The sequence below is a fragment of the Zingiber officinale genome, chromosome 8B (assembly GCF_018446385.1).
Source record: "Zingiber officinale cultivar Zhangliang chromosome 8B, Zo_v1.1, whole genome shotgun sequence".
NCBI classification, from domain to species: Eukaryota; Viridiplantae; Streptophyta; class Magnoliopsida; order Zingiberales; family Zingiberaceae; genus Zingiber; species Zingiber officinale.
In genome coordinates this window covers 101,955,053-101,982,014 of record NC_056001.1, presented here as the reverse complement: position 1 = coordinate 101,982,014, position 26,962 = coordinate 101,955,053, and the positions used below count along the sequence as shown (strand labels likewise).

Sequence of the window (26,962 nt, the reverse complement as noted above, 5' to 3'; positions counted from 1 at the left end):
GTACCTGCGTCAGGATCTCTTCTCTAATTCTTGCTCTAATGCTCCGAGTGTTTGATATGTTATATTTGTAGGATCGTGAATATCATTGGCGATCATCCCCCTCTTACCTTCATCGGTCCAAGGCCTGAGTTTTCTCCTATCAACGTTCTCACTCTCGTCACCTCCATCTGTCTCAACTTTCGAATGGAATCAGATTATATTAGTAAAAAATATTTTAATGCAATAATATTTTATGAATAGTAATTTTAATTTAAATGAAATAATTAATCTATGATGATTACTGAACAGTATAACAATTACTAAATAACTACTACAAATTATAGGTGAAAAAAGAAATAATTTTGATATAAAACATGCAGTAGGAAGTCTTTTGACCCTTTTTTTAATTAAAGACGTCCATTTGATTATTTGTTAAATGTATATATATAGTGACAGCCATGCCTTAGCAAAACTGAAAGCTGAGACAATGAACAACCTTTTAATTAATCTCCAGACTTGAATCATAAAGTGCACAGCGATTTTCTTTAGGATTGCAAACAAGATAGAGAAAGTAAAATTGATCTGTACACAATTTCACAGAAACCACTATGATGACAAATACAGTGGATCAATCACAACTTTAGTTGGTCACATTGTTAATTAAACTGGAGCAATTGCTCTGATGTCCAACTTTACATTGGGAGATCTCAGCTTATGGTTTAAATATATTTATAACGTTAGCTAAGATCTTTACAGCATGGTAAATAAACTTATTTATGCTCTCCAGCAAACTACATTCCGGCAGTCATCAATCAGGGAACCGATAAAATTCCAAGGGGCTGGTTACACTATACAAATACCTCAACTCACCCAAAACAAATAAAACAAAAAAAGAAAGGTGTTAGTGGTTAGAATCAAGTGAAGCACCAGATCTTGCCTGAGAAATTCTGTTTGCGTAGATGGTCACCAACCGAAGCTGTGTACTACTTAGACCCTCCAGATAAGGTAAAAACGACTTCCCCAATATGATATAGATTTCCACCAAACAGAAAACAACAGCCTGAAAAGTAGTTAATAGAGAAACATGTTACATAATCATCAAGAAAAGTATAATATCAAACATAGGGTATTATTTCTACCCTATTTCCAAACATAACTCTAGAGAACAGCAATGAAAAAATTTATCAAACTCGAAAGTTGTTATGTGAAACTTGAAAATAAAGCAACGACTCAATAGCATTTGATTTGTTTTACTCAGTGCACTGCCTTCTCAGTAGTGTTCTATAAAGAACTCAAGCAAATTCAAAGAATCAGACATTTATACATAAGATCAATTACTAATGAGATTGCCTGTGTACTATTTTATTCCAAGCAGGAACAAAACGAATGGAATTCCAATTTGCCACCTAAAATTCACCTAGCATCACATTTCTATCCCAGAGAAATCATGGTGGCTCAAATCAAGCTTATTTGAACTTTCCCAGCACAAAAGATAACCGTGGTTTAACAGGATAAGCATAAGAACATACCCTTGACAGTTTCAAATATTCATAAAGTGCATATTAAACAATTGTGAAAAATGAAAAGTTTTTGGATAACACTAGGTGATCACTAGATATATAAATAACATGTGAAACACTTAGAATTTGATAATTCATTACTACAGAATGGATTACAAAATAAGTGCCAACAAAGACTGATAGAATGGTACAATTTAAGATAAGCATGTACCTATACTATAACATAAATCTTTCACTTTCAAATACAATGTCATTTTTGTAAGCAACAAATAGTCATCAGGTTAAAAAGACAGTGCAGGTTATATTTTGTTCAGTTTTAACAGTAGGAATATTAGCAGAAGTATTTTTATGCTTTATGGACCCTATTAATTGCATTATTTTTTTTCTTGAAATGTTTTGCTAAGCTGGCCCCACCTAGTGGGAAAAGGTTGGTCGTTGTTGTAGTAGTAAATGTTTTGCTAGCATAGGCATATAGCATAGAAAGTATCATAATTGGCATCAAAAAGAAGGTACATGCAATACACAAGTGGGAAAACCAACCTTTCTCACATCTGGACTTTGGTTTCCGAATGAATCAAATAATGCTGGCAAACATGAAGGCAAATGCTTCATCAAATCTTCTTGAGGAAGCCGCCCAACAAGCTGCAACAGAAAAGACCTGAGTCATTCCTTTGCATTGTTAATTAAATCACTAAAAACAAGAGAGTCAAGCCAGTTAACTTGATCTTATCCTATTACTGAACTATACGGAAGGTAAGTTTGGAAATTGCACCATTAGGTGTGTAATTGCACCAGGACATATGCACAATCACTGTCCCTACCACGATAACTGTGGTATACTTTCTCCTCAAGGCATATTGTTAGTATGCCATGGTCTACAAGATTCCATTAACTATGTGAATACAATTTTCAAGTAGATATCCCTTTAGCCTAATCGATTCAACTTGTCTACTCATAAAATATAACATAAGTTTTAAACAAGCTAGCAATATTTTTTGTTGCTCATATTCATCAATGCTAAATAATTGTTTCTAGCTAATGAGTTTATTTCATTTAGTTAGAAATGAATAGAATACAATTTGAGCTGTTACTATAGTATTTTTACACCTAATAAGCTACTTATAAAATAGATCAGCTATTTTGCTAAAATTCTTGGTGATGGAATGACACTGATCAGCTATTTCTTGGACACTGGAATGACACCAGAATAGAACAGAGATTAAAACAAAAAAAATAATGGAATATGATTGGTTTAGATCAGAATAAAAATCTAAACAAAAGAAGGGAAGAAAAGAAAAAAATGCATTTGTGGAGCAGCAGCAAAATATGTTCAGGCTTCAAATATAGGGAGGGATGAGTTAGTCTGACAGATAGGAGGCTAGCAAGTGGCTTTATGACATGCACGATTAGTGGGGATGGGGATTAATTAATATGCTATTAATAAAATAACATGCAACACTTTTTCCCTAATACCGTTTAATATAAAAATATGAAATTAAACAATTTACTAATGATACTTAAGTCCATGGGGCTACGGTGCAGTGGAAGGGCATCAAATTGTCACCCAAGCACCAGTAGTTCAATCCCTTGTGCGTTTGTAGGGATTTTTCTTCAAATGAAACGCACAACCATAGGATGTTGAACTTCTAGACCACGTGAAGGGCAGGTTGAAAACTTCCATGGGGCCAAGCTCAAGCCGGTCGCCCCAGGTTTGGTGTTACATGGTTCATCATGTTTTTTTCCAATCACTGATAAAAAGTGGGTTCACCGATGTAAAACAGATTGCATATAATTAAATATTACATAATGATAATGTTATTATAATGAGATTCTTTCTGAGATATTAAAAATTTTCAATTCTGTTTTATTGATGGGAACAAGGGCAATCAGAGAAGGAAAATGAAAAAAGAAAGAAATGAAGTTGAAGAAATGAGCAAAATAATAAAAAAAAAAAAAAAAAAAAAAGAGGAAAAGCTATATTTATTGCATATCGTAACTTTTATATTTTTAGAAAACATGAAATAGTTCATACCACCTTAATTTTTTTAATTGTTTATTAAACTTGAACTGAGGTAGACCACCCAGATCATATCACCGATACAAGTGGCATTCATTGAGTCGATTTACAATTAATCTTGATATTAACAGAAAAATAATATAAAGCATCTTGTATAATTGTTCCCCCAAAGTGGAGTAACATTGCTGCTATTCATGTAGACTACAACATGTTGGTATAGTTGCTTCCTAATGGTGGAGTAACATTGTTGCTATTCACATAGAATACCAAAAGCAGTCCACGAAGCAAATATTAAGTTGTGGCAAGGAAACAAATAGTTTTATATCAAGATGCTGAGAAGAATGCAATGGAAAGCCAAAACTTAGGTCATAAGATACCTTGGTTAAACAGTTGATACAAATAACAAGACTTTTTTCATCATCGCTGACTAATAGAGGAACTATAACCTGCAGAAAAAGATAAAAGTTGAAAGAAAATGTCTAAACATAGTGATTACTTTACTAGGAAAAATAGTTTCCAAACAAAAATTGTCTAACTTGGTAGTTCATACACTTAGAAATCTGTATGGATCAAAGTGCGTCAAGATAATATTCAGGCATTGGTTTGCTTCATTTGAAACCTGTAAGAAAGCAAAAGGTAAAGCAAAGACAATAAGCTATCGTTTTGTAGAAACTGTTAAGAATATAATATACATGTATATATATTTAGCCCCTTGCTAATGCTCATCTACAAGTGGTAAGTTAATCAGACTTGGCACTAAAACGTCTGTACTCAAATTGTAGTAGCACCAACATAAAATATAATCCAGTCACAGTTGATTAGTGAGGCTTGAGCAAGTTTAACAGTCAGCTAGAGCATGGTCAGTGTTAAGAATGTTGATAGTAGTAACTAGCAATGTTTAAAGTGTCGAGCTGTGACGCTCGAAACCACCGGAATTTACCGTTCTGGTGCGGAAGCAGCACCGCACGCGAAATCGACAGTTGCGGGAAGCCTCCGCGCCGCCAGAAGCGTCGCAAGACACTTCTGGCGCCACGAGAGGCACCGCCGAAAGCGTTCTGCGATGCTTCCAACGGCGCTAGAAGCATCGACGCCGACGGGAGCTTCCCGCAACACTTTCGGCGCATCTGGAAGCATCCCGAGATGCTTCTGCTAGCATCGGAAGTGTCGCACGATGCCTTCACCGACGTTAGAAGGGTCGCGCGACACTTCCGCCGGCGCCAGAAGTGTTGCGCGATGCCTCAGCTTGCGCCGAAAGTGTTGCGCGACGCCTCCACCACAGCCGAAAGTGTCGCGGGACGCTTCTCGCATTGCCTCGCGCCGGTCGTGCGATGATGCCTATTGTTACCAAAAAAAGAAAAAAGATTTAATTAATTTAAACAATTCCCAACTGAGGTGTGATATTTTGAATAAACTTTCATAAACCCTAATTAAATTATCACTATAAAATATATTTAAAATTTAAAAAAATATTAATTGATATTTTAAAATTCCTTTTTTTACTGTTTTAAATTTTATTTAAAAATTCTAACTCTAAAAAATTCTAATAAATCATATTTATATTCTGATAATTTTTTATTATTATTTTATATTTTTTTAACTGTCTAATTGATATTTTGATATTTTTTTACAATTTTAAATATATAGTATTTAAACTAATAATTAATTAAATGAATAAACAATTAATTTATATAATTATGATGTCTCAATTTTAATTTGAGTTATTAATACATCTTCAAAGAAAACTATATTTAATTATTTTTCCTAACCATATTAAGTTGTTCAAATAACTTATATAAAATCAATATACAATTTATTTTTAAATTATACATAATAAACATATGTATCTAATAATTACTATATATAAATAAAAAAATACGGAAACCATATTGGCACGGCACTATACGATACCGAAACTGTATCGTTCCGATCTGGGACCGAAACCTCGGCACGGGTCAATATTTTAAACCATGGTAACTAGCAAGTATTATTCAATCACTTAACAAGGAACATCTAAAGAAGGAACTAAGGAAGCAGTCATACCTTCACAACATCATCTTTAGACACATGAATCAACTTCTCAGTGACAATATCAATCGAATCTTCCATTTCACTTTTCTGTGAGTGAAAAATGAACAAAGAACAGAAAGAGCAGTTAGATATACAGTTCTTCAATATGAATATATGAAGAGAATGAAATAGAAAAGGCAAGACCTGGTTGTCAAGCATTCTAACTATCACAGAAAGAGCCAGCTCCTGCACTGAAGGATCTGAATCGTCCAACACATCAAGCACAGCTGCCAAGATCTGATTGAAATACTGCAAGATATGGCATTACACCAAATCTTAAAATGCATATAAACATATCATATTTATTAACAAAAGGAAAATCCATAACAATACTATATTAAATATCATAATACTCAAAACTGCTAAAAAGAACATAGCTAGAATAAAAATCACAAAAAAAAAAAAAAAATCAGCTATATTGTTTCAATTGTAATCAGAATGATTGGAGTCAGTTGTATTTTTTTCTTGTATGTCATGCAACTAGAAATATCATTACTGTCTCCAAGTCCCACATTAGAGTGTCATTTGAGGGAAGATTTCCATTGGCATGTAATCCAACAACGATAAAAGTTCCCTAGGCAAAGGTGCACAAGGCACACCACTTCTGCCATGAATAAAAGTCAATGCAGAACAGTCATGTTCATGTCCATTAGCCACCAGACCAAAAAGTTAACAGTTTAGGGCTTTTTTCAGCTAGGAAGTTTAGTTAGGATGAGGTAATGATGGCATATACATAAATGTTTTATTACAATTTTTTTTCCAAAACATTAAATCCAACATTGATAAAATAAACTACTGTGGTTATTGCAATCTTCATTCTCCACCAATTTATCTCATTTCTAGAGGATTTTGGAAGATTATGAATTCAAAATAAAACAATATGCAGTACATATGGACAAAATGAACACAGAAAAACAGAAAATACATGTCATCCCACCATCATAGTAACATCTAGATGCAAGAAGGCATGATTGGGATTCTTAGTTCAAGTTCCCAGAAAGAGAATCATCAGATCCATGTAGATTGATATTTCTTTGTCTAACACTAGAAAAAAAAAAAATTAAGAGCATGGGAACCAGAATCTGTGCAATAAATTACAAGAAATTCCAGAGCATGGTTAACAATATCAGTGCAAGTAGAGGTGTCAATGGCTTAGAAGAAAGGTATGATTTGGTGCCAAATCAGCATACCATGTGTCAGTACAAGGAGGTGTAGATCATCACCAACAAGAAGGAAGAGAGGATGAAGAACAGAGGAGAATAAGGGAAGAAGACTTAATTAGCTGCCTAGGGTTTTCTTTCTCCCTCCACTCTGGGAGCTTTGCTGTCCACCTCAAGCCTCTTATGTCAAAGCTTCATCACAGCCTCCCTCACAAGTTCATTTGCAGATGGAGGTTCATCATGTGATTGAGCAGAGGATTTGACACTGTTCCAAAGTAGGCATCTCAACAGAACAAGAAGATGAATGAAATTTAAAAAAGTAATGTGCAAAATTTTCTGTCTGCATTATAGACAACGGGAATTGCCCAAAGGGCACCACGTCCAAAGTCTGGAATTGACCAAAAGGCACCCCAAAGTTTGAAAATACCCAAAAAGTGTACTTTTTCGCCGTTTTATCCTCTTCTAAATCTGACTTTTGCTCACTTCTCTCCTCTGCATGCAACCTCTCTTCTCTCTTTTGCATGCATGCAATAACTATTGTGGTGCTGATTTTTATTTTTAAAAATCAGCACCACAGCTTAATTACATTAGCACCGTTGATGGTGCTGGTATGCACTATCACAGGCCTGGTTTGATTCAGATCAGGCCCAACGTGGGCCTGATTTCTCAGAGACCAAGACACGTTCTAGCTGAAAGTTAGAATAACATTGTAGCACCTCCGGAGAGACCAAAATAAGCAGAGTCCAATTGAAGACAAGTCCGATTGGATCCATGAGGCTGCAAGGAGTTCGACGTTGCCCTCCATTGCTTATTTCGGTCTCTTCGGAGGTGCTACAATGTTATGCTAACTTTCAGCTAGAACGTGGTCCTCATCTCTGGGAAATCAGGCCCAACGTGGGCATGATCAGAATCAAATCAGTCCCGTGGTAGTGTTGATTCAAATCATCCGGGCCTGATTTGATTCAGATCAAGCCCAACAGAGACCAAGACCACATGTGCATCTAATAGTTTTATTACAAATGCTATTAAAGAAAACAAAAAAGATTCTGATTTGATGGGTTGCTGTTGTGGGTGTGGTCGTTCAGTCAGTGAGGAGTTTTCCTTAGGGCAAATATATAAAAAAAAACTTACCTAAAATTAAGAACATAATTGATGTTCTTGCATGCGTTCTTGATTAGATAACCCTACAATTCTGACTCTATAATGAAACTATCAAATGCACGTGTGGTCCTGGTCTCCGATTCATATCAGGACCCCGATTTGAATCAAACCAGGCCCGGAGGATCTGAATCAGCACTACCACGGCCAGATCATGCCCCAACATGGAGCTCATTTCCCTGAGACCCAGACCACATTCTAGCTGAAAGTTAGAAAAACATTATAACACCTCCGAAGATGCCAAAATAAGCAATGGAGGACACTGTTGGACTCCTTACATCCTCAAAACCCACAGGACCTGAAATGAATCCAATTAGACCTATCTAGATCCATCAGTGGGTTTTGACCGGAACTGTCTAGGATCCATCGGTGGACTAAGACCGCAAGAAGTCTAATGGTGCCCTCCATTGCTTATTTCGGCATCTCCGAAAGTGTTACAATGTTATACTAACTTTCAGCTAAAATGTGGTCCTGATCTCCGGGAAATCAAGCCCGCGTTGGGCATGATCTAAATTAGACCAAGCTCGTGATAGTGCAAACCAGCACGATCAATGGTGCTAATCTAATTAAGTTGTGGTGCTGATTTTTAAAAATCGACACCATAAGAGTTATTGCATGCATGCAAAAGAGAGACAACAAGAGGATAGAGAAAAGAGGTTGCATGCATATGAGAGAAAAAAAGGAAAGAAAAGAGAGAAAAAGAAAAAGTCAGATTTGACAGAGGGGTAAAATGGGAAAAAAAGGTACTCCTTTTGAGCATTTTCAAACTTTGGGATGTCTTTTGGTCAATTCCAGACTTTGGGTGCACCCTTTGGGCAATTCCCGTATAGACAAAGGTGTGACCTATTCGTGTAAGACTAAAAGCAGAAAGTACACACGCACATAGTTGCTCTGTGGAATTCCCAGAGCAAGCATATTGGTAAGTTAAAGAAATTGTCAACTTTTTACAGAGAATTATATTTCTCTTCCTCCTTAATTTAAAGCTTTATATCTGAAAAGCACAATGGTTGGGGAAAAGATCGGTATTGCAAGAATAAAAATTCCCAACTCTCATAGAAACGTGTATGGTTGTTTGAACAAAAATTACTTCAATCTTAGGATTGACAAATTGGCTTAGTAAATAGCAAAAAAAAATAAATGGAAAAAAAATAAAAAAGCTTAATCTCAGTTACTTCATAATCCCCTCTAGACCAGTGCATCAACCTTTCCTCTTCACCTGAAATCATCCTCTTATTTGTCACTTCTCCCTAAAGATTACCTTTCAGGACTCAAAGATCGCGTATACAAGGACAACACGAGGGAACATAAAAGGTAAAGAAACATATGCATGTTTTTACCAAAATATTTTATGATATTGGTCATCACACATACCATATAGGTCCATCAGCCAGTGGAAATTCTAAAAATTTGAAAGCACCTTCTTAATCTGAATTCATATTGTTCCTATAACATCTTTCACGTATTACATATCATTAGCCTCTATGAATTAACAACCCTGAAATCGCATGCCATTAGGATTTTACTTTCCTAAGTATGGTACACAATTTGAGCAAAAAAAAAAATCACCTGATAGGGAGAAATAATTTGTATGGACCCAGTTCAGAATAATTGTAGGGGATGGGAAACAAGAACTATCAGAATATAGAACAACAGTATCTACCTTTGCCCAGACAGAACTATCATTCTTTAATGAAACTTCAGCCAGCTGTTGCAAGGTGTCACGTTTCTCTGAACTTGAGTTCGCATCATTTACATTGCAAATCTTGAGACAAAAAGGAAGTTAAATTGACCTAAATTAGATATCGCAGATGCATATATTAATTGCCCTAAGTTGCAGTTTTGCTCAAGTTTTAATGATAAGACCAAAAAGAGGGAAAAACATGAAAATTACAACATCATCTATGCATACCTGATGAAGAAGTTGTGGAATGCTAGGTCCCATATCTCCTTCTATGTTAGATTTTAAAAAATTAAGATTATTATGATTCAGTTCAGGATCTCCATAAATTTCACTTCCACCATTCATATCAATGGCTTTGTGTTCATCAGAACTGGCTAGTTCACTCATGTCTAGACGCAGAGTTAACAGAGAACTTTCATGCTCAATATTATAATTTGTTTTCTGCGAGGAATTAGTCACCAACCCATCTTGAGATGAAGGATCACAAGCACAAGCATCAACATTCTGAGAAGGATGATGAGACTCATCAGAAGTTGCATGAATGGTGTAAGTATCAAACTGCATCGATTGCTGGGTTGAACTCAACTTCTTCCCAACCTCACCATCAACTGAACTAGTTGAGTAATTTGCACAATAAAAACCTTTCTTTGAAGCTCCAACATAGTCTTCCTCAGCAGAAGTTCCAACAACATTTGACTGGTCATGGAAAGATTTTGGACGCTGACGTTCTTTCTTATTCTGCAAGTAGTTCATTAACTCGACCTCTATACGAGGTGTATATTGCTTAAGTTTTCGTCTTAACAAGTTCTGTTCTTCAACAGAAAGACTCAAAATGAAATTCAAGACTCCAATTGCATCAAAATGGGAATAAACTGATATGATGCAAGATGTGGATGTTTCCTTCAATCTTACATTTTTGTCATTTGCCAAAGGCAATAACTTAGCAAGCCATAGCTTAAGAAATCCATTGTTACTATAACCATCAGAGTTTATTGTATGTTTATTAAAGGAGTTATTTGCAAACTGAATGACAGCCAATTTTGCTTTAGGAGATCTCTGCTCATCAAGAGAGCGGACAAGAGCAGGAAGAAGAGAATCCATATTGTATGTCTTTCCAATTATCTCAATTGTTGCAGAACATGGTTGCCTTACAAGTTCCTTTGGATCAATTAATCTAGCAAAAATATGGGGCAAGGTTCTTTCAAGATAATTCTCAAAAGGCTTTTTGCAAGCTGGAATAATTTCAGCAAGGGTGATAAATGCTGCCTGTGCAACTTTATGGTGAGGGTCATCTAAATATCGAAAAAATAACTTCATAACCTTCTCAAAATTCTGTGTGACTTCCAAAACACCTTTTGGGCCTTGCTGCAACAAACTCCAGAGGTAATTGAATGCAGAAACCCTTGCTACCCAATCTGAACTGGGGTTTAGTCCCTCATTAAGTGTCTCACCAAGGGTAGTTGGACCATCTATATAGCTAGGCATTTCACTTGCTAGGATTTGACCATCATCCAAACTATTTCTAGCATTTGCCACGGCCTTTCCAGTCACCTGCTTTCTTAGAAGAGGCCGCTGAAAGTTGGGGACATAAGGATTCTGTGAATCCCTATAGCTAGAATCCTTAGATGGTGTCTCCAGATAATGTTTATCAGTTTGGATACTTGGAAGTCGCCTAGATAACCTGTGATCAACATTATTTTCGCTACCACTTCCATCTTGCAACCTTTCAGATGACCATTTCAAATGTGATGAAGACAAAGAAGTCAGGGAAACAGGTGTTGCATGACTGAGGAAAGAGAGTTTTGATGGATCTCTAGATAATTGAACCTGACTGACTAAGTCAGACATATTTAAACCACCGTTCCTGTTACTAGCTTTTCTAATGCTTGCAATGGTTGAATCACCCAATAGCGAACTTTGCACAGAAAAAGAACTTGAGGAAACACTAGTAGCAAGTGGTGTATCCCGGGTAGATAGAGTATTAACACCTGCACTAGGGGGAAGATGAGGTAAGATAACTCAGCTTTTGCAATTTTGACAAACAGAGAAAAGTTAAACAAAGTGAATCTAGATCTCACTAAAAGTAAACTATAAACCATTATGCAATAGTTAAATTCAAAGGTCAGCATCTCAAGGATACCTAGGTCCAAGCTTGTGGAGCGTGCAGTAGCAAAGTTTTGCTTGTCAGACATGCCAATACCTTTCAGTAAACTCTCAATAGCTAGCACCTTCTGTTTGCTTGCATGAAGCACACTTTCTAGGCTTCTCTCTGAATTTTTACCAAGTGATTTAGATTTTGGCACAAGGCTAGTCCCTGAAGAAATAACTGAACTCTTATCCATTGCAACAATTGCAGAGGTACCATATCCAGGCATGCATATACTCGTGGATTGAGATGGAGCACGAGAAAATTGCGCTCCCCTTTCACGAAGGGAAGGAGAAGAATATCGTTTGTGCATTCCTCCATTCTCTTCATTCAATAACTGGAAATTGTTACAGTGTGCAGAAATCAGATATGCCAAAAATAAGTTTGTTACTAAATATCGCAATCAGATAGTACTAAAAAAACAGTCACAAAATGAAAAGAGAACTCGCACCCTCTGTATGACAGGATCAAATGATACGAAAAGGCACCTAGACCTCTCTGGCCAAGTTTTTGTAAACATCCGGTAGCATGTTCGAGCAGTTGATCGCACCTAGAGGGAGAGATAATGGAAGCCAGTCAAGGAACCACATCAAAGGGTGAATTGTAAAGTGCCAACAACAATAACTAGTGCAGTAACTAGTAACTGATGACATGAAGCTTGTTGCAAACTAATTGCAATAGATCTCCAAACTAGACAAATATAACCTAGGGTGTGAAGTTCAAAGTTTATCTGTCTAGAATCTGATTAATTCATCAACAAAAGAGAAATTCAGTTAGGCCGGGAAGTTTAATTTGGGTCTCCAATAGGTCCATGAAGTCCCAATGATGGTGTAACTGTTAGTCTTAAACTTTAGCAAACCATCACAAACTCATCCAGTGTTGTTAAAAGAACAATGCATAAGCCTAGAGGCTCACCTGTGTGAAGCAAGCAGTTTATAATCTATGAATTATAAATTCATTTAATGTTTCATTCTCATCATGTAAAACGTAAAGCTCCAGAACAAGGAGACCGATGTATAAAAATTTATGGATAGGGCCTTCAACCTATTAGGATGATCTCTAGAACATTTTAGCAATTATATTGGTCTTTCACCTTTGGTCATGCATTAACCACTTCAATGAGTGTTATATGTTAGACCCAAAAAGTTCGAGCAACCTTTGGCAGTCGTGCATGTGTTAGAGCATGTACACAAGCACGTCTCTTTATCACAGAATAGGAAAGTGCAAGAGTGAGCAATTAGAGGATGGGTCCAACCATGCTCATTGATTGGTGTTCACATGTTACCAGTAGCATGTGGATTCTGGTTACGAGTTGTTCATTTCATTTCTTGCAGCAGATATAATAGAATCTTTTTGGCTTGTTGTCATAATTTTTCCTCTTCTATCTTATTATGTTAAGCTTATGATCATTAAATTATTTTTTAGGAAAGTAGTCAGTGAACACAATAACTGCTGGACAATAGAGTTGCTCCCACTTGGTATGGTTGAGGCAGACAACTTTATTGCTTGATATGTGTGATATAAGGCTGATTTCAAGAGATTTTCCATCTCAATTCCCTGTCGGAACTGTGCATATTGCCTCTATGGAAATACCTACCTTCAACTGAGAGGTCATTCCGAGCAAGGGATTACTCAAAAGGCTTTTGTATGACTGTGTGGAATGACTGTTTTACCACTTAACAAAGCCAGTTGAAAAATCAAATACAATAATTTACCTCACTCATTGCATCTGCTATACAACACTTGATTAGATCTTCATATAAATCAGCAGAACGTTGAATTTCTGGAGCATCAGCCCAGTACTCCAGTATCAGAAGTGCATATTCACAACACCTAGTAAAGAAAAACATGAAATTTCAAAGAACAAAAAGGTACATACAGGCAGTCTGCGATCGCTACTCACCTGGCCCGAAGAACAGCACTCTTGTCATTCTTTGCAGCATCAGCTATCCGAGGGAGAACACGGGCAACTTTGCAGTTTCGCAACATCTGAGGCAATCACATATTAGCAGGAGTATAAATGAAGAATCAGTCTCCTAGTTAAACTGGTCATATATGAAAATTTTAATCATGCATCATACTGTTTTAATGCAATTATCTGCAGACTCTGCAATCACAAGAACAGTTATCACAACAAGCTTCATAAGTGCCTGAAATGATTCATTAAGCAATAGTCACATCTGTTATAAAGCCAACTCTATGGTACACCAAGGGAATTACCGGAATGAAGATCTCAGCACAATATTCAAAATCACCCAGTAGCTCTTTTGATAGTAAGCTCAACAAATGGCATGCCTAGATAAGAAAATAAAATGAGAAAATTATCTTATCCGATCTTTGGCTTGATGTAGCAAAATTTCAATAACGAGCACAAACTATCGATTTATGGTTTAACAATTTAAGTCAAGTCAAACTGCGGATGAATCATCATCAAACAATTGCAAGAAAGTGCAAGCCAAAGAAACATGGAATTTGGCTATGCTGTGTTCACATGGAGAAATGGGAGGAAATTGAAGTGGCGTAAAGTTTAGTTGGCCGAGAGAAATGAATTTAACACAATTAGGATTTCCAAATCTAATTGAAATTTTTAATATTGTCTAAGTCATTTAAAATTTTATAATTTGTTACTATTTCTAGAAAAGTATTTGGAATTTTGTAAAAAGTTATTTAGTCTTTAGGAAAATTCAAATTTTTATTGACATATACTAAGTTTGATTTTACGAAAATTGAGTCATTGCCATTTTAGAAAAATGAGGATCCCGTGTATGATGATAGTTTTTGAATTAATAATATTTACTTTTTGATTCTCTTTGTGTGAGTTTTTTTCTCTTGGTGAGAGTTTATTCTCATGGTGGGCTTTTATTTTCCCTTTGTAAGATATTTTCCCCCTTTCATTTCATCAATTTCATCTCATTTTGGGTGGTATGCCAGTTTGATTTTGGTGTTGCATCAATTGGTATCAGAGTCCTAGTGATTCAATCTTGTTACTAGTTACCTTACCCTTTAAGTCTCCTTCATCTTTAAGTTTCAATATCACTCTCATCCACACTCTTTCCACTACTATTCTCCTTTGATTAGATTCTATCAAGACTCTCACATCCTCACCTTATCTTCTTGCATTGTTAACCTCCCAACCAAAAAACAAAAAAACCTGAAAATAAAAAATAAAAAATATTGTAATTGTGCTATTAAAAAAATAAAAAACATAGTTGCAAAAAGCCAAAAACAAACTCTTGCGTGTCACCCCCTTCCCTCCACCACTCTTCTACGTCACCCACCATCTCCACCTTCCAGCTGACACCTCCTTTACTAGCTAAATTCTCGATCAATGCTCTCATCGCCACTAACATCTTCCTTGTTTTCTACTTCAACAACCTCATCTTCGCCCACTATCCATCTATCCTATAACCATGTCTCTACTTCCCTTGCAATTCTCAATGCCCTTGATTACGCATAGGATTCACTATCATTGTCATTCCCTTCCAAACAACAATGATGCCATTGAGAGCTAAGCCTTTTGTCCGCATACATAAAACTTGGCTCCTTTCTGATGCCTTCTCTATTAGCGATGACTATCGCAGCTACCACAACAGCCACCTCCAGCGCAAAGGTTGCTTTGAAAGCATCATTAAACTGCGAGAGAGGGATTGTTGAAGACCATCTCTATAGAGTATCAATTCTACCTCAAAGTTAATCTCTTGCATCCACTGCTCTTAAAGCCCACCAACCTCACCAAATACCTTATCGGAGTACTCATCAGAGCATGCCATCTCCAAATGTGGCATTGCATGCTGCCATTGTACCCACATATCACTTAGTGCCTTTGTCAAACTAGAAGAGGTTTCAGGTTCTAATTTGACTATTTTGGACCTTAGCCTAATTTTTTTATAAATTTACATTTTAGTCCTAAGATAAGAAACAGTAATAAACAACAATAACAAGGGGGAAAAAAGAAAGTTGTGTTGGGATCTATTTTGAGACTTGAATCTAATTCAAAGGTTTTAATCCAACACAAGTTTGTGAAAAAAAAAAACAAAGAGAACACTAAGCATTATCTACTAATCATCATTAGACTAGGCTCGCTTCACTTTTATATAATTGCTATCTCTCTTTAAAAAATCTTTTGATTATTTAATTGGTAATTTTAAATTACTCACATTTATTTTTATTACTATTTTCACATATTATAACTGATATGTTGCGCACAGCACACTGCGTGACAGTGCGCGCACAGCATATCAAGTGTGTTTTTCTTTCTTTTTTTTTTAAGCTTTCAACTGCTTTTTTTTTTGTATTTTTGGATTTAGGATTTGGGGTATAGTATTAGGCTAAAAAAAATATTTTTATTTTATTTTTTTTTAAGCTTTGAGTTTACGGTATAGTATTTAGGATAAAAAAAAACATTTTTAAAAATTTTATTTTAAGCTTTGGGTTTAATGTTTAGAGTTTGGTATAGTATTTAAGTTAAAAAATATATATATTTTTTAACCTTTGGGTTTAGGATTTAAGATATAGTATTTAGGATGTTTTTTGGGTTTTTTAGCCCAAAGCTTTAAGAAAAACACAGATGATATGCAGCGCACGCTGTGGCAAGCAGCATATCAACATTACACACACACTAAAGAAAAATATTTATTTTTTAGTTTAGTTATCATCCATAAAAACAATAGATCAATCATTAGCATCCTATTTTACTTCCATTTTAATTTGCTTATCATCCATCATCATCCATAACAAAATATATCATCATTAGTATCCTCTTTTACTTGCATTTTAATTTGTTTATCATCCATCATATTATCTTGCATAATATTTATCATATTATTTTATAAACTCATCAATACTTGGATGATATCAGAAGAAGAATTACCTCAATTACCAGTAAATACAAAAAATATATACAATTATAGAAGTCAGAGATATTTAACCAAACTATACTCATGCAAATAACGAGCTATGACATTACAAGAAGAATTACCTCAATTACCACTAAAATATATATATATATATATATATATATATATATAGACACACACACACAATTCTAGAAGTAAGAAACATCTAACCAAACTATACTCATGCAAATAATGAGCTATGACATTGCAAGAAGAGTTACCTCAATTACCACTAAATATATATACATATATACAATTTTAGAAGTGAGAGATATTAACCAAACTATATTCATGCAAATAACAAGCTTAGTTTTATAAGAACTACAACAAAAAAATACAAATAATTATTCCTTACACTTGTAAATTTATGAAAAAACATGCAATCTCATATACAAACTTTTACTCAGTCAAATTATTTCATGTCTACAGAAATATTAAAATATTTTTTAAAAAAAATAATAATTGTTGTACACTGTTAGAATAGATGTGCTGTTTTTATGATAGAAAGGAAAAAATACAATTTGTCAAATTCACTAAATGGATCTAATATAAAATATTAGCAACTTATCTGGACCATTAGAAACCAAGACGAACAAAAACCCCATCCCACATTAGCATGGAATGAAAAGACCATACATGAAAATTTATGTCCCGCCAAATTTTAAAAAAAAAATCTTAACAAATATGTAAACATTATAGGCTTTCTAAGTGAAGTAACCTCAAAAACAACATCCACAGACCTCAGCTCACTCAATGAACTTTTAGCTAAAACAAAAAACTTAAGCTAAAATAAAACACTTGATAACTAAACCTTAATAGAAGAACACTTTAATAAATAATAATTTAAAAAATCTTTTAATGACACCTTAGATGAGCTGGCTAACGATGCAATCTTAGGAGAATTTATGATTTGACCTCTTTAGAAACTAATCAATCCAATAGTAATTATGACTTAAGCATGCAGATCATAACTCATTCATATTATTCAAAGAAACCAAATGAAGAAACTAAACATAACAAGGATCATGAAAGATATCAACTACAAATTTGCAAGTCATTTAGAATGACTTCTTCTATAGTTAGTTATGACTTTAATGTTAGTCAACCAGTTAAATTCTTTATTTGCTTCTATCTATCAAATAGAGATGCTCTTTGCATATAAGAGATATAGAATTTGTACTGAGTAGTGAGTAATGATTATTATAGTGTCTAATGATACAGTAGTTTTTCATATTGCATTCATGAATATATTTTTTCTTTGTTTCTAAAAGGCACAGGAATCAAGGGAAATTAATGTTCCACTCCCTCAATTGCTTACACAGAAGTTAGGAAGAGATTCAAACTCCTTTCCTCAAAAAGATTTTTTAGCCTAAACTATTCAACCGAAAGTGGTAAGAAACAAACTCCATATACAAATAAGGGAAATGCCATTTTTGCCCTTCTCAAACAACCTTCGTCTTCCTTTCTTAGCACTAATCTCAACAAAGCATCTTCTTGAGCCAGCTCTCATCTCCACTCCAATTGATGGCACTTGGAGGACAAAAGCAGTGGAGGCAGTGTCAATGTAGTTGGCATCATCAGTCTAGGAGGCTCGACAACAACGCCATCAAAAAGCATCATCAATTTGGTTGGTACTGTAGTCAAGTCTGAAAGGCTCAGCTAAAACATTGGAGGCAACGACATCAATCTAGCAGGCCTTATTGCCAAGTTTAGGAGGCTAATCAAGTAGTGGGGAGGAGTTTGTTCTAGCGAACAAGTAGGTTGATCAAGGTCAAGCCTTCAGAATCGATGGCAACAATTAAGCATTTCCATGGGAGAGATTCAGGAAGATGGACGTATCCAAGCAATTTCCTATTCTTCTTACCTCTTTATCCTTCCTATATGTCAAAGAAGCAGTCAAGGATAATATAAACAAGATTCCATCCAATTTACTCTCTCTACAGTTGCACTAGAAATTCCTTTCCACTTCCTCTCCTTCACATGAGGTAAACAGTGCCTAAGTGAAGGCAAAAAGAAATAAAATATATTATCTTACTTCCTATTGTATTTCTTGTTATGTGAACAAAACCCGGAGGAAAGAAATGAAATCGCATATTATATGTTTATTAGACGCCTAAACTTTATTTCCTCCATTTTGTCCCAATCTAGCAGAAACAAAATAAGAGAAACCAGATGGAAGCAAATTCCATAGTTATCTTTACTTTGTTCCAAGTAAACAGGACAAAATGATAATATTATTTCTTTTCTTTTCCTACTATTTCTGTCTTAAGAAAACATCATAAAACCCATCATCAGCAATAGACATATAACCAAAGAATAAGAAAAGGAAAATTTGAAATTCAACTCATGGTTGTCTCCCACATTAAAGATTTGATTAAATAGCCGCTTATACTGAAGATGTTAAATTTGCTGAAAAAATAAAACTTCAACCAAAGAAATAAGAGAAATGCTGAAAGGTTTACATTGTAATAGATGATCAAAAATCGCTGAAATATAAAACTCTTAAAAGAGAAACGATATAATACATTTTATTTTCAAGTTACCCTCATTCAAGGGAAAATAAATGCAATAGCACTTGACCAAGAAAGACACGAAACCGAGGATGATTGCTTCATAGTATGCATACAGAACAAGAATGGTATTCAAAGAACATGTATGTATATATACATGTATTGAAAACAGTGGAAACAGCATCTGCAATGAGATGCATTGATGAAAGGCTTGAAGCGAGATGGTCAAAGACCTAAAACAGGTTTGAGTCCCAATATACCTGATAGATATGTCGTAAAAGGAACGATGGTGACTTGTGAGGCGAGCTGCACTCATGCACAGTAGTACAGAGAATAAGGGTTTGCTTACCAAACAAATCTCAAACATCAAACTAAATGAAAAATTGGACAAGGAAAAGAACAGCGAGACAAGTACTACAAAAGACTGCAAGCAAGAGTTCAATAAAAGATGATATAAAAATGCCTTATTTTAACTAAGATAAAACATCAAAACTCAACCGTGCTGTAGTATTCATTGGAAATATGAATTGCATTGCTTTATTTGATTAGAAATGTAAAATAGGGTTGACATCAGTCACAATAAATTGTTAATTTATACAAGTTAAAAGACAGGATACAACATCCTCAAATGGGCAGCTAATCAGTCCATAATTTGTATATAGTTGTTGGTCATTATAAGAGGTCAACAATAAATAGTTGCAATCTAGGAAAATAGTTTAATTTTATAATTTAGGTTTCAAATTGATTCAAATTCTATTATCAACCTCAACAATTATTGTTATGGATTATCAAGCATATTTTCTCAAAATTGTGTGGTTCCTTTTAGAGAGAAAAAAATGGTTTCCTTTTGGTATTTGACCAACGAGGATTGCCCACTTGATGATTCAGAAAAGGAAGTGCCATTTTGATTTATATAGCTACAAGTGGTAGCAAACAACTAGATATCATTCTGGTTGTTTATTAATATGATTTAATTATATAGCATCTTCTCACTCCTGCCACCAACAAACCAAAATGAATAGAAAATTATATATAAAACTTTATATGATTCAGCTGAGATCATAATATCAGTAGACTACAGTTATAAAAATTACAGGAGTAATGAACCTGTTTCACAATGCTAGAACGCCGATCCAATAGCTGAGTATTAAGGGGAGCAATTAGTTGCTTTAGGAGTGTAGGAAAGGATTTGTAATCTATAGCACCTGATAGAATATCAAAATGTTTAGTTCAGTGATAATGAGAAAAAAGTCAAAGGGAACTCCGATGAACAAAAAGAGAAAAGTTAGAGCATGGATCTTCTAATAAAAAAAAAGAAAAAATAAAGATGAAAAACCTAACCAGATAATAGATCCAAAATTTGCAGCATTAGTTGTTCCAAATTGTCCAACAGACAAGGTCCACAACTATAAAATATTAAAATTGATCCATTTCTTAATAGCATAAGCTTATAGAATGACCAGTTAGTGCTGAAGGTCCTATATCTAATACTGGCAAAATCAGTATGCAAGGAAATAGATATCCAGGTTGATTCACTCCAGGTGTTGGACATAGGCAAGGATCAGTGCAGTCCAGTCAACCCACCCACAGGGGAGGTGGGTGTGTTAAAAATATAAATATGCAACCAGATCCTTTCAATGAAGGCTCAAAATTCTAGGAAAATGGTTAGCCAATCAACTCAAACAAATAAACTCGTCACATATGAGCAAAAGCTGTACGTAAGGCATTAAATTAGTGAAAAAAAACTACCTAAGAAATGAAAGATTACGGAAGGCAAGACATGGTCATGAATTTGTCTTGCCCAATATCAAGCAAGACAAACCATTCCAAGGAGATATTGACAGTGAAAAGTTATCAAAACCTCAGAACAAATGGACAACAAACCTCTGGCACCAGATACAAGTAGCTCCCACAAAAGAACAAATTAGCCTCAAGCAAGTCTACCTGCCTCTCTTTTCCTCTTCTTCCTCCTCTACCTCTTCCTCCACTGATTTTTTTTCCTTCTAATAATTAACAATTGCTAATCAGCACCATCTTAGACTCAAGTATGTCAGTCGGCACCAGAATCCAAATATACAACCATGTCACAGGAACCACTTTAAACCATGACCCAAGCTATGTTCGGTAAATTACACAAGCCAACACACATACTATGACCAAGGGATTAGCATCCTGGAAGATATAAGAATCAGTAGTGCTAAAACCACAAATAGACCTAACAAAATCTTTTGAAAAAGGGGCCATTCCTTGCTTCTAGTTTCATGAGGGAGCTCTTGACCAGTTAATAGAAACTTAAGACTCATCGAGTTGGAGTTGCTTGTCGATCATTTATTCATTTTCTGCCTTCCTGGTTCAATTTTATTTAAATCCGTGTTACCTGCAGCAACAAAGGCCACTGTTTTTCAATTTTCAAAGGATTAGTGTGCACAGAAGCGTGAACCTCTGTAGATAATTATCAATTGTAGTACTTGTTATGTCTCAATCAACATGTTTGATTAACAAATTTTCATCAACAAAAATTCAGAAATTGGAGTTTTCTTGTATCCCTTGTAACATCAACCTTCTGTTTCTTCTCAAGTTCATCCATCCCTCTAGTTTTGAACTCCAAAAATGAAATCATTGAAAATCTGGTATTGTTTCTCCTGAACCTCTTGGTAGTATATTGAGAAAAAGTGGAAGATGGAAGAAGGGTAGAATCAATAGAATAATTTGAAGCTCGACGTGGAGAAAACCATTAGAAAGGCTTTAAACTGACTATATGAAATGTGAATTTAAAAATAAGAAAAAACATTTACATACATGGACATAAAATTCAAGTAAAAAATTTTGAATATCTTGAACTCTGTTATGATATTAGTAAAATGAAAAAAAACCTTTGGAGTATTATGTATCACTGTGTGTTCTTTAAGATAAAAAAAATTTATAAAATTGTGGTACCACCTGGATCAAAGTAACCAACATGTTCAAAAAATTGATGTAGCAGAGATGAAAATATTAAAGATGGATATGCAAAGATAGTAGAAAGGACAAAATAAAAACTAGTGTCTATAGGGAGCAATTAGGTGTTGCTCCAAAAAAAATAAAATGAACAAAAATATGTATGGTAATATGGATAAAATAGAGTGGATGATGGAAGGAGTAGAGAAAGGCCAAAGAAAACTTAAATTGATTCATTGTTTGAAGTGGCATTCCGTACAGGGTACAGTCGAAACGTATTGTTCTGATAAATTACCAAAGCTCGATACTACTCAGCACAGATAAAGTCTTTTATGTCGTTATATCAATCGTGTTGATCATGTCATGCCAACACTCAATGCCTCTTAGCATATTACAACACAAGTCAAAATGAATTAAGATAATGTTGCTATCTTCTTTTTATTCTTCTTTATCTCTTTTAATGTTCTAAATGGCAGTCGAGGCGGCCGCCTAGGCGAGAGGCGGGCATCAACCGCACCGCCTCAAGCTGAGGCTTTTAGGTAGTAACTCACCATCTTCCGCCACCACCGCGCCTAGAGTTGCCGCTACTGCCGTTTCACCACCGCAACACGCCCGGATGCATGGCTTGGGCCCGACGACGAGTTCGGATGCGTCGCGCGAGCTCGAACACGATGTTCGAACCCTGTGATGAGTCTAGAGGCATCGCACAAGCCCGAACGCATCGCGCAAGACTAGACGCGTCACCCGAGCTTGACGACGGGCTCAGAGGCGTCGCCTGGACCCGACGAAAGGCCTCGACAAGTTGCTCAAGCCTAGTAACGCATCCAAACTCATCGCGCGGTCTCGGCAATGTGTCAAACTTGTCGCCCGACTGAAACAAAGTACGCGATTAAGTTGTAAGTTAAGGTTTAATTAAATTACTGTGTTAATAATTTTAATCAACTCCTAACTATGATTGGAATAATTTAAATAGACTTAATTAAAACCTAATAAAATTATCCTATTAATTTTATATATATATATATATAATATTTTTTAATTTTTAAATATTTAGATTAAATATTTAATTTTAATTAATATATTTGATAAAAGTAAATATTATAGAAAATAATGATTATTTATAATATTATGTATAAAAAAATAAAAAATATTCAACCACCTAAGCACTACCTAGGCACCGCTTAGGCAGCCGAGGCGTTAGGCGATACTACCGCCCTGCCACCGCCTACCGCCATTTACAATACTGATCTCTTTCCTCCTTTCATCTACAATTCACCGCTAGTACAATACATTGAAATGTCAACACAATATCAAAATAGTATTGTTGTAGTCAAAGATTGAAATTTTAGCACGACTTGAAATTTTATACATTCAATTGATAAAATAGCAAATAATTTATGCAGTTAAAATACTATTAAGGAAATACAATTTAGATTTATAAAAACACCCTCCCAAAGTTTCCAAACTATCATCAAAATGGCTCCTCTCAATTACTTGACGTTGGTTTTTTTTTTCAAAATACCCTACAACTTGGAATTGTAAAAACACCCTCCCAAAGTTTCCAATCTATCATCAAAATGCCTCCTCTCAATTACTTGACTAAATAAAAGGCAAACTGTGGTGTGGATGTTGAGGGCAAAGTCAGTATTTAGTATTACCTATTTATTACCTACTCTCTTCATTGCTCAATCCGCACAAACAACATAGGATCTCCAATTTCCTCTTTATTCTCCAACAATACATTCAACAACGAACCTACCAGTACAAACAATAACAACGCCCGCCACCATCATATGGCACTCAAGATTCCTCCAACAACATCTTGTATCAAGCTCATTAATGAACATATCGCTTTGACAGCCATGGCTACTACACCAAGCTCCACAGTCAAGGACTTCAACTAACACCAAATTGAAATTCCCCAAGACAACATTTATTAGCATATAGCACCCTTGGAAGAATCACATCAACACTCTCTACCCACTACTTTAGATGCATTGCTTGGCAATGGGACCTCCTTCGAGGTCGACCAAGTCAACAACAAGTTTATATTTAACATAAATTTGCCAAGACTTATTGCCTCCAATCCTCCACCTTGATACATTGCCTCAAGTGTGCGTCACTGAGCTGTTCATCACCATCGTCACTGTCACTCTCTCAAGCACCTTATCTCGCTCCCTACTAACAGGGATCCCAAAGGTGATGTGAGTTGACAACACGGGCAATAGTTGACAGCAATTCAACAAGATGTCTTAAGAGTCTTGCTGTTCGTGAACCACTCACATGCAAGACAAAAGCATGTCATGATCCATTCATCTTTGCCCAAAAATTTAGCTCTCTGACTTTATATGTCTACATCATGCTAATAGGTAGGCAAAAGCATATGCAAAGCTTTGAACAGAGTAAGGACAACGACAATGTAATCAGCATTGGAAAGACTCCCAACAACTGGATTAGTAAGAGTTCTGTGTATTCTGCTTCCTCTTGGCAGTAGTCCAGCACTTGAAATCTCTCATGCTGGATGTGAAGAAACAAGGAACCAAAATACATCTGCGTACAATAAACTTTGGCAGTAACTATTTTGAATTTTGCATTTAAATGGCAAGATTGTTCCTTCAAATAGTAAATTAACATATTTTGCAAGTGAAATAAGTTCTTTTAACCCAAAAAATGAAATAAGTACGATTGATAACAAGTTGCAAGACGAATGAAGCAGTCAATATGTTTGCTCTACGCCAAGGTTGTCAAAATCAACGGAAGGGAGTTGTAGAATCGTAAACTCGTAGTATCGTAACACGAATCGTAAGTTTCTACCAAAATGTAAAATTATATATAAACATATATATACTCATAGAAAATAACATAGATAAGATTAATAACCTCAAAAACACATTAAACATTTGATTAAACTAAACATTTATAAGGTCTTCTACAATCCACACATAAAATAAGTCATAAGTCACAAATTTTAGATAACATATAAGTCTACAACATGAAAAATAATAGTCAAGTTCTAAGCTTCATAAATTCATGAATTCATAATCATCCTCCATGTGTTCTTCATCTCCAGCATCCTCCATGGCATCTCCACCTTCTTCAACTTCATCATCATCATAACTAGGCAGCTCCAAATCATCATGAGGTGCTCCACTACTAGGTCCTTCTTCAACTGGAACCAAATCTTCATTTGAAGCATCCAAATCTAAATTTTCACTATCATCCACAATCCAATCATCATCAGAAGCTAGGTCATCAATGCTATAGTCATTGACTTTCCTCAATTCCTTCTTCTTGGCTAATTTTGAATTAGCCATCACAAAGACTACGTCATTCATCGTTTTTGCCTTCAAACGATTTCTTCTCTTAGTGTGGACCTAAATAATAACAAAATCAATTAACACATACTCATATAATCACATACAACTAGGTAATTTCATTCAAGAATGAAATGCAATACCATCTCAAATGCACTCCAATTCCTCTCACAGCCAGATGAGCTGCATGTCAAGCTCAAAACACGAATAGCAAACTTTTGCAACTCAGGATGTTCATAACCATATGATTCCCACCATTGTGCTGGAGTTTTGGTTTCAATTCCACAAGTGGCTACTGCACTACCAAAGAATTTCTTTCGATATTTGAAGTCTTCCAGTTGAGCATCAATCTTCTTTACTTCTTCCATACTTTCAACCATCCTTTGTAGACAATCATATATTCCTCTTTTCACTTCAAAGTCAGCTTTAAAATTAGGACTGTAATGAAATTGAGGGTTAAGGTAATAGCCCGCAGCATGCAAAGGCCGATGCAGTTGATTATCCCATCTTGCATCTATAATTTCCCATAGAGGCAAGTAACTAAAGAGTGAGAAAAAATTTGAATTAGTTTCCAAGAAATTATAAATTTATACGAGTATTTAATAATTAGTAATAAATTAAGTTACCTTTTCTTAATACCATTAAAGGCAGCTTGTATCTTTTCTTTGGCCCTGTCCATTTCCTCATAAATGAACCCCATGGCAGGCTTCTCATCTGAGTCTACCAAACGAAGGACTTTAATCAAAGGATAAGCACTCCTCAAGCATGTAATAATGCTTTTCCAGAAGTCCTTATCCATTACCACATTTTCAATAACCTTTCCATCTTTAGTCTTTGCAAATTGACTAGATTTCCATTCTTTGGATGTAAACATTCTAATCAATGCTCCCTTATTGTCATTCAAGCAACCCAAAGTCAAGTAAGATGTGGCAAAACGGGTAGTGGCTGGTCTAATCAAATCCTTTTCTTTGGTAAAATGATGCAATAGAGAAATAAGCGCAGTCCTTGAATAGATGTAAGTTGTGATCTTTTTACCTCGTGCAATTGTCTCTTTATGTATTGGTATCTTTTTTTCAAAATCCTCCAACATTAAATCGATGCAATGAGCTGCACAAGGCGTCCAATATAGCCTCTTTCTCTTCCCCATCAACATCTCCCCGGTTGCTTTGTAGTTTGCTGCATTGTCTGTGACAATTTGCACTACATTCTCTTCACCAACTTCTTCAACAATTTCATCCATCAACTTGAAAATCTTGTCAGCTGTTTTAGATATATCAGATGCATCAATTGACTTCAAAAAAATGGTTCCCATAGGACTATTAACCAAGAAGTTTAATATAGTCCTCCTCCTCTTATCTGTGCTGCTCTATAACTTCTTTGGTGCAATCAACTTGTTGTTTCAAATACTTGACTCTAATCTCATGGTAGGATGGAGGCTTAAAGCCAATACCATGTCTTGCAACCAAGTCTAGCATCTTCTTGAATTCATCACTTTTTGCCACATGAAAAGGTATAGCATTATTGTAGAAAAAAGAGGCAATCCCTTGGCAAGCTTCCTCCCTCAAATTCTTCTTGAAA

The 26,962-nt window shown here is 35.3% G+C and overlaps 2 protein-coding genes across 4 annotated transcripts; both read right to left on the bottom strand.

Moving 5' to 3' along the window:
• Positions 1-609: 609 nt before the first annotated feature.
• LOC122016081 (CLIP-associated protein-like) lies at positions 610-20,620 on the bottom strand. Of its 3 annotated transcripts, XM_042573265.1 has the most exons (16): positions 20,241-20,597; positions 19,394-19,439; positions 13,949-14,023; positions 13,810-13,878; positions 13,632-13,717; positions 13,444-13,561; positions 12,180-12,278; positions 11,723-12,065; positions 9,811-11,570; positions 9,562-9,663; positions 5,728-5,832; positions 5,557-5,631; positions 4,067-4,135; positions 3,894-3,962; positions 2,040-2,141; positions 610-1,039 (listed from the first exon to the last, which is right to left on the bottom strand). In XM_042573265.1, the coding sequence occupies exons 4-16, from the start codon at positions 13,870-13,872 to the stop codon at positions 881-883; spliced, it is 3,150 nt and encodes a 1,049-aa protein (XP_042429199.1). In that variant the 5' UTR covers positions 13,873-13,878; positions 13,949-14,023; positions 19,394-19,439; positions 20,241-20,597; the 3' UTR covers positions 610-880. The 3 variants fall into 3 exon arrangements, with proteins under 3 accessions (XP_042429199.1, XP_042429198.1, XP_042429200.1); XM_042573264.1 differs by lacking the exon at positions 19,394-19,439; XM_042573266.1 differs by lacking the exons at positions 610-1,039; positions 2,040-2,141; positions 3,894-3,962; ... (2 more) ...; positions 5,728-5,832; positions 19,394-19,439 and adding an exon at positions 6,776-7,008 and having other exon boundaries at positions 20,241-20,620.
• A 4,218-nt stretch (positions 20,621-24,838) lies between these two features.
• Positions 24,839-26,940, bottom strand: LOC122016083. Its single transcript, XM_042573267.1, has 3 exons — positions 26,011-26,940; positions 25,528-25,924; positions 24,839-25,444 (listed from the first exon to the last, which is right to left on the bottom strand). Exons 1-3 carry the CDS (start codon positions 26,694-26,696, stop codon positions 25,091-25,093), a joined length of 1,437 nt encoding a protein of 478 aa, XP_042429201.1. The 5' UTR covers positions 26,697-26,940; the 3' UTR covers positions 24,839-25,090.
• Positions 26,941-26,962: the final 22 nt, after the last annotated feature.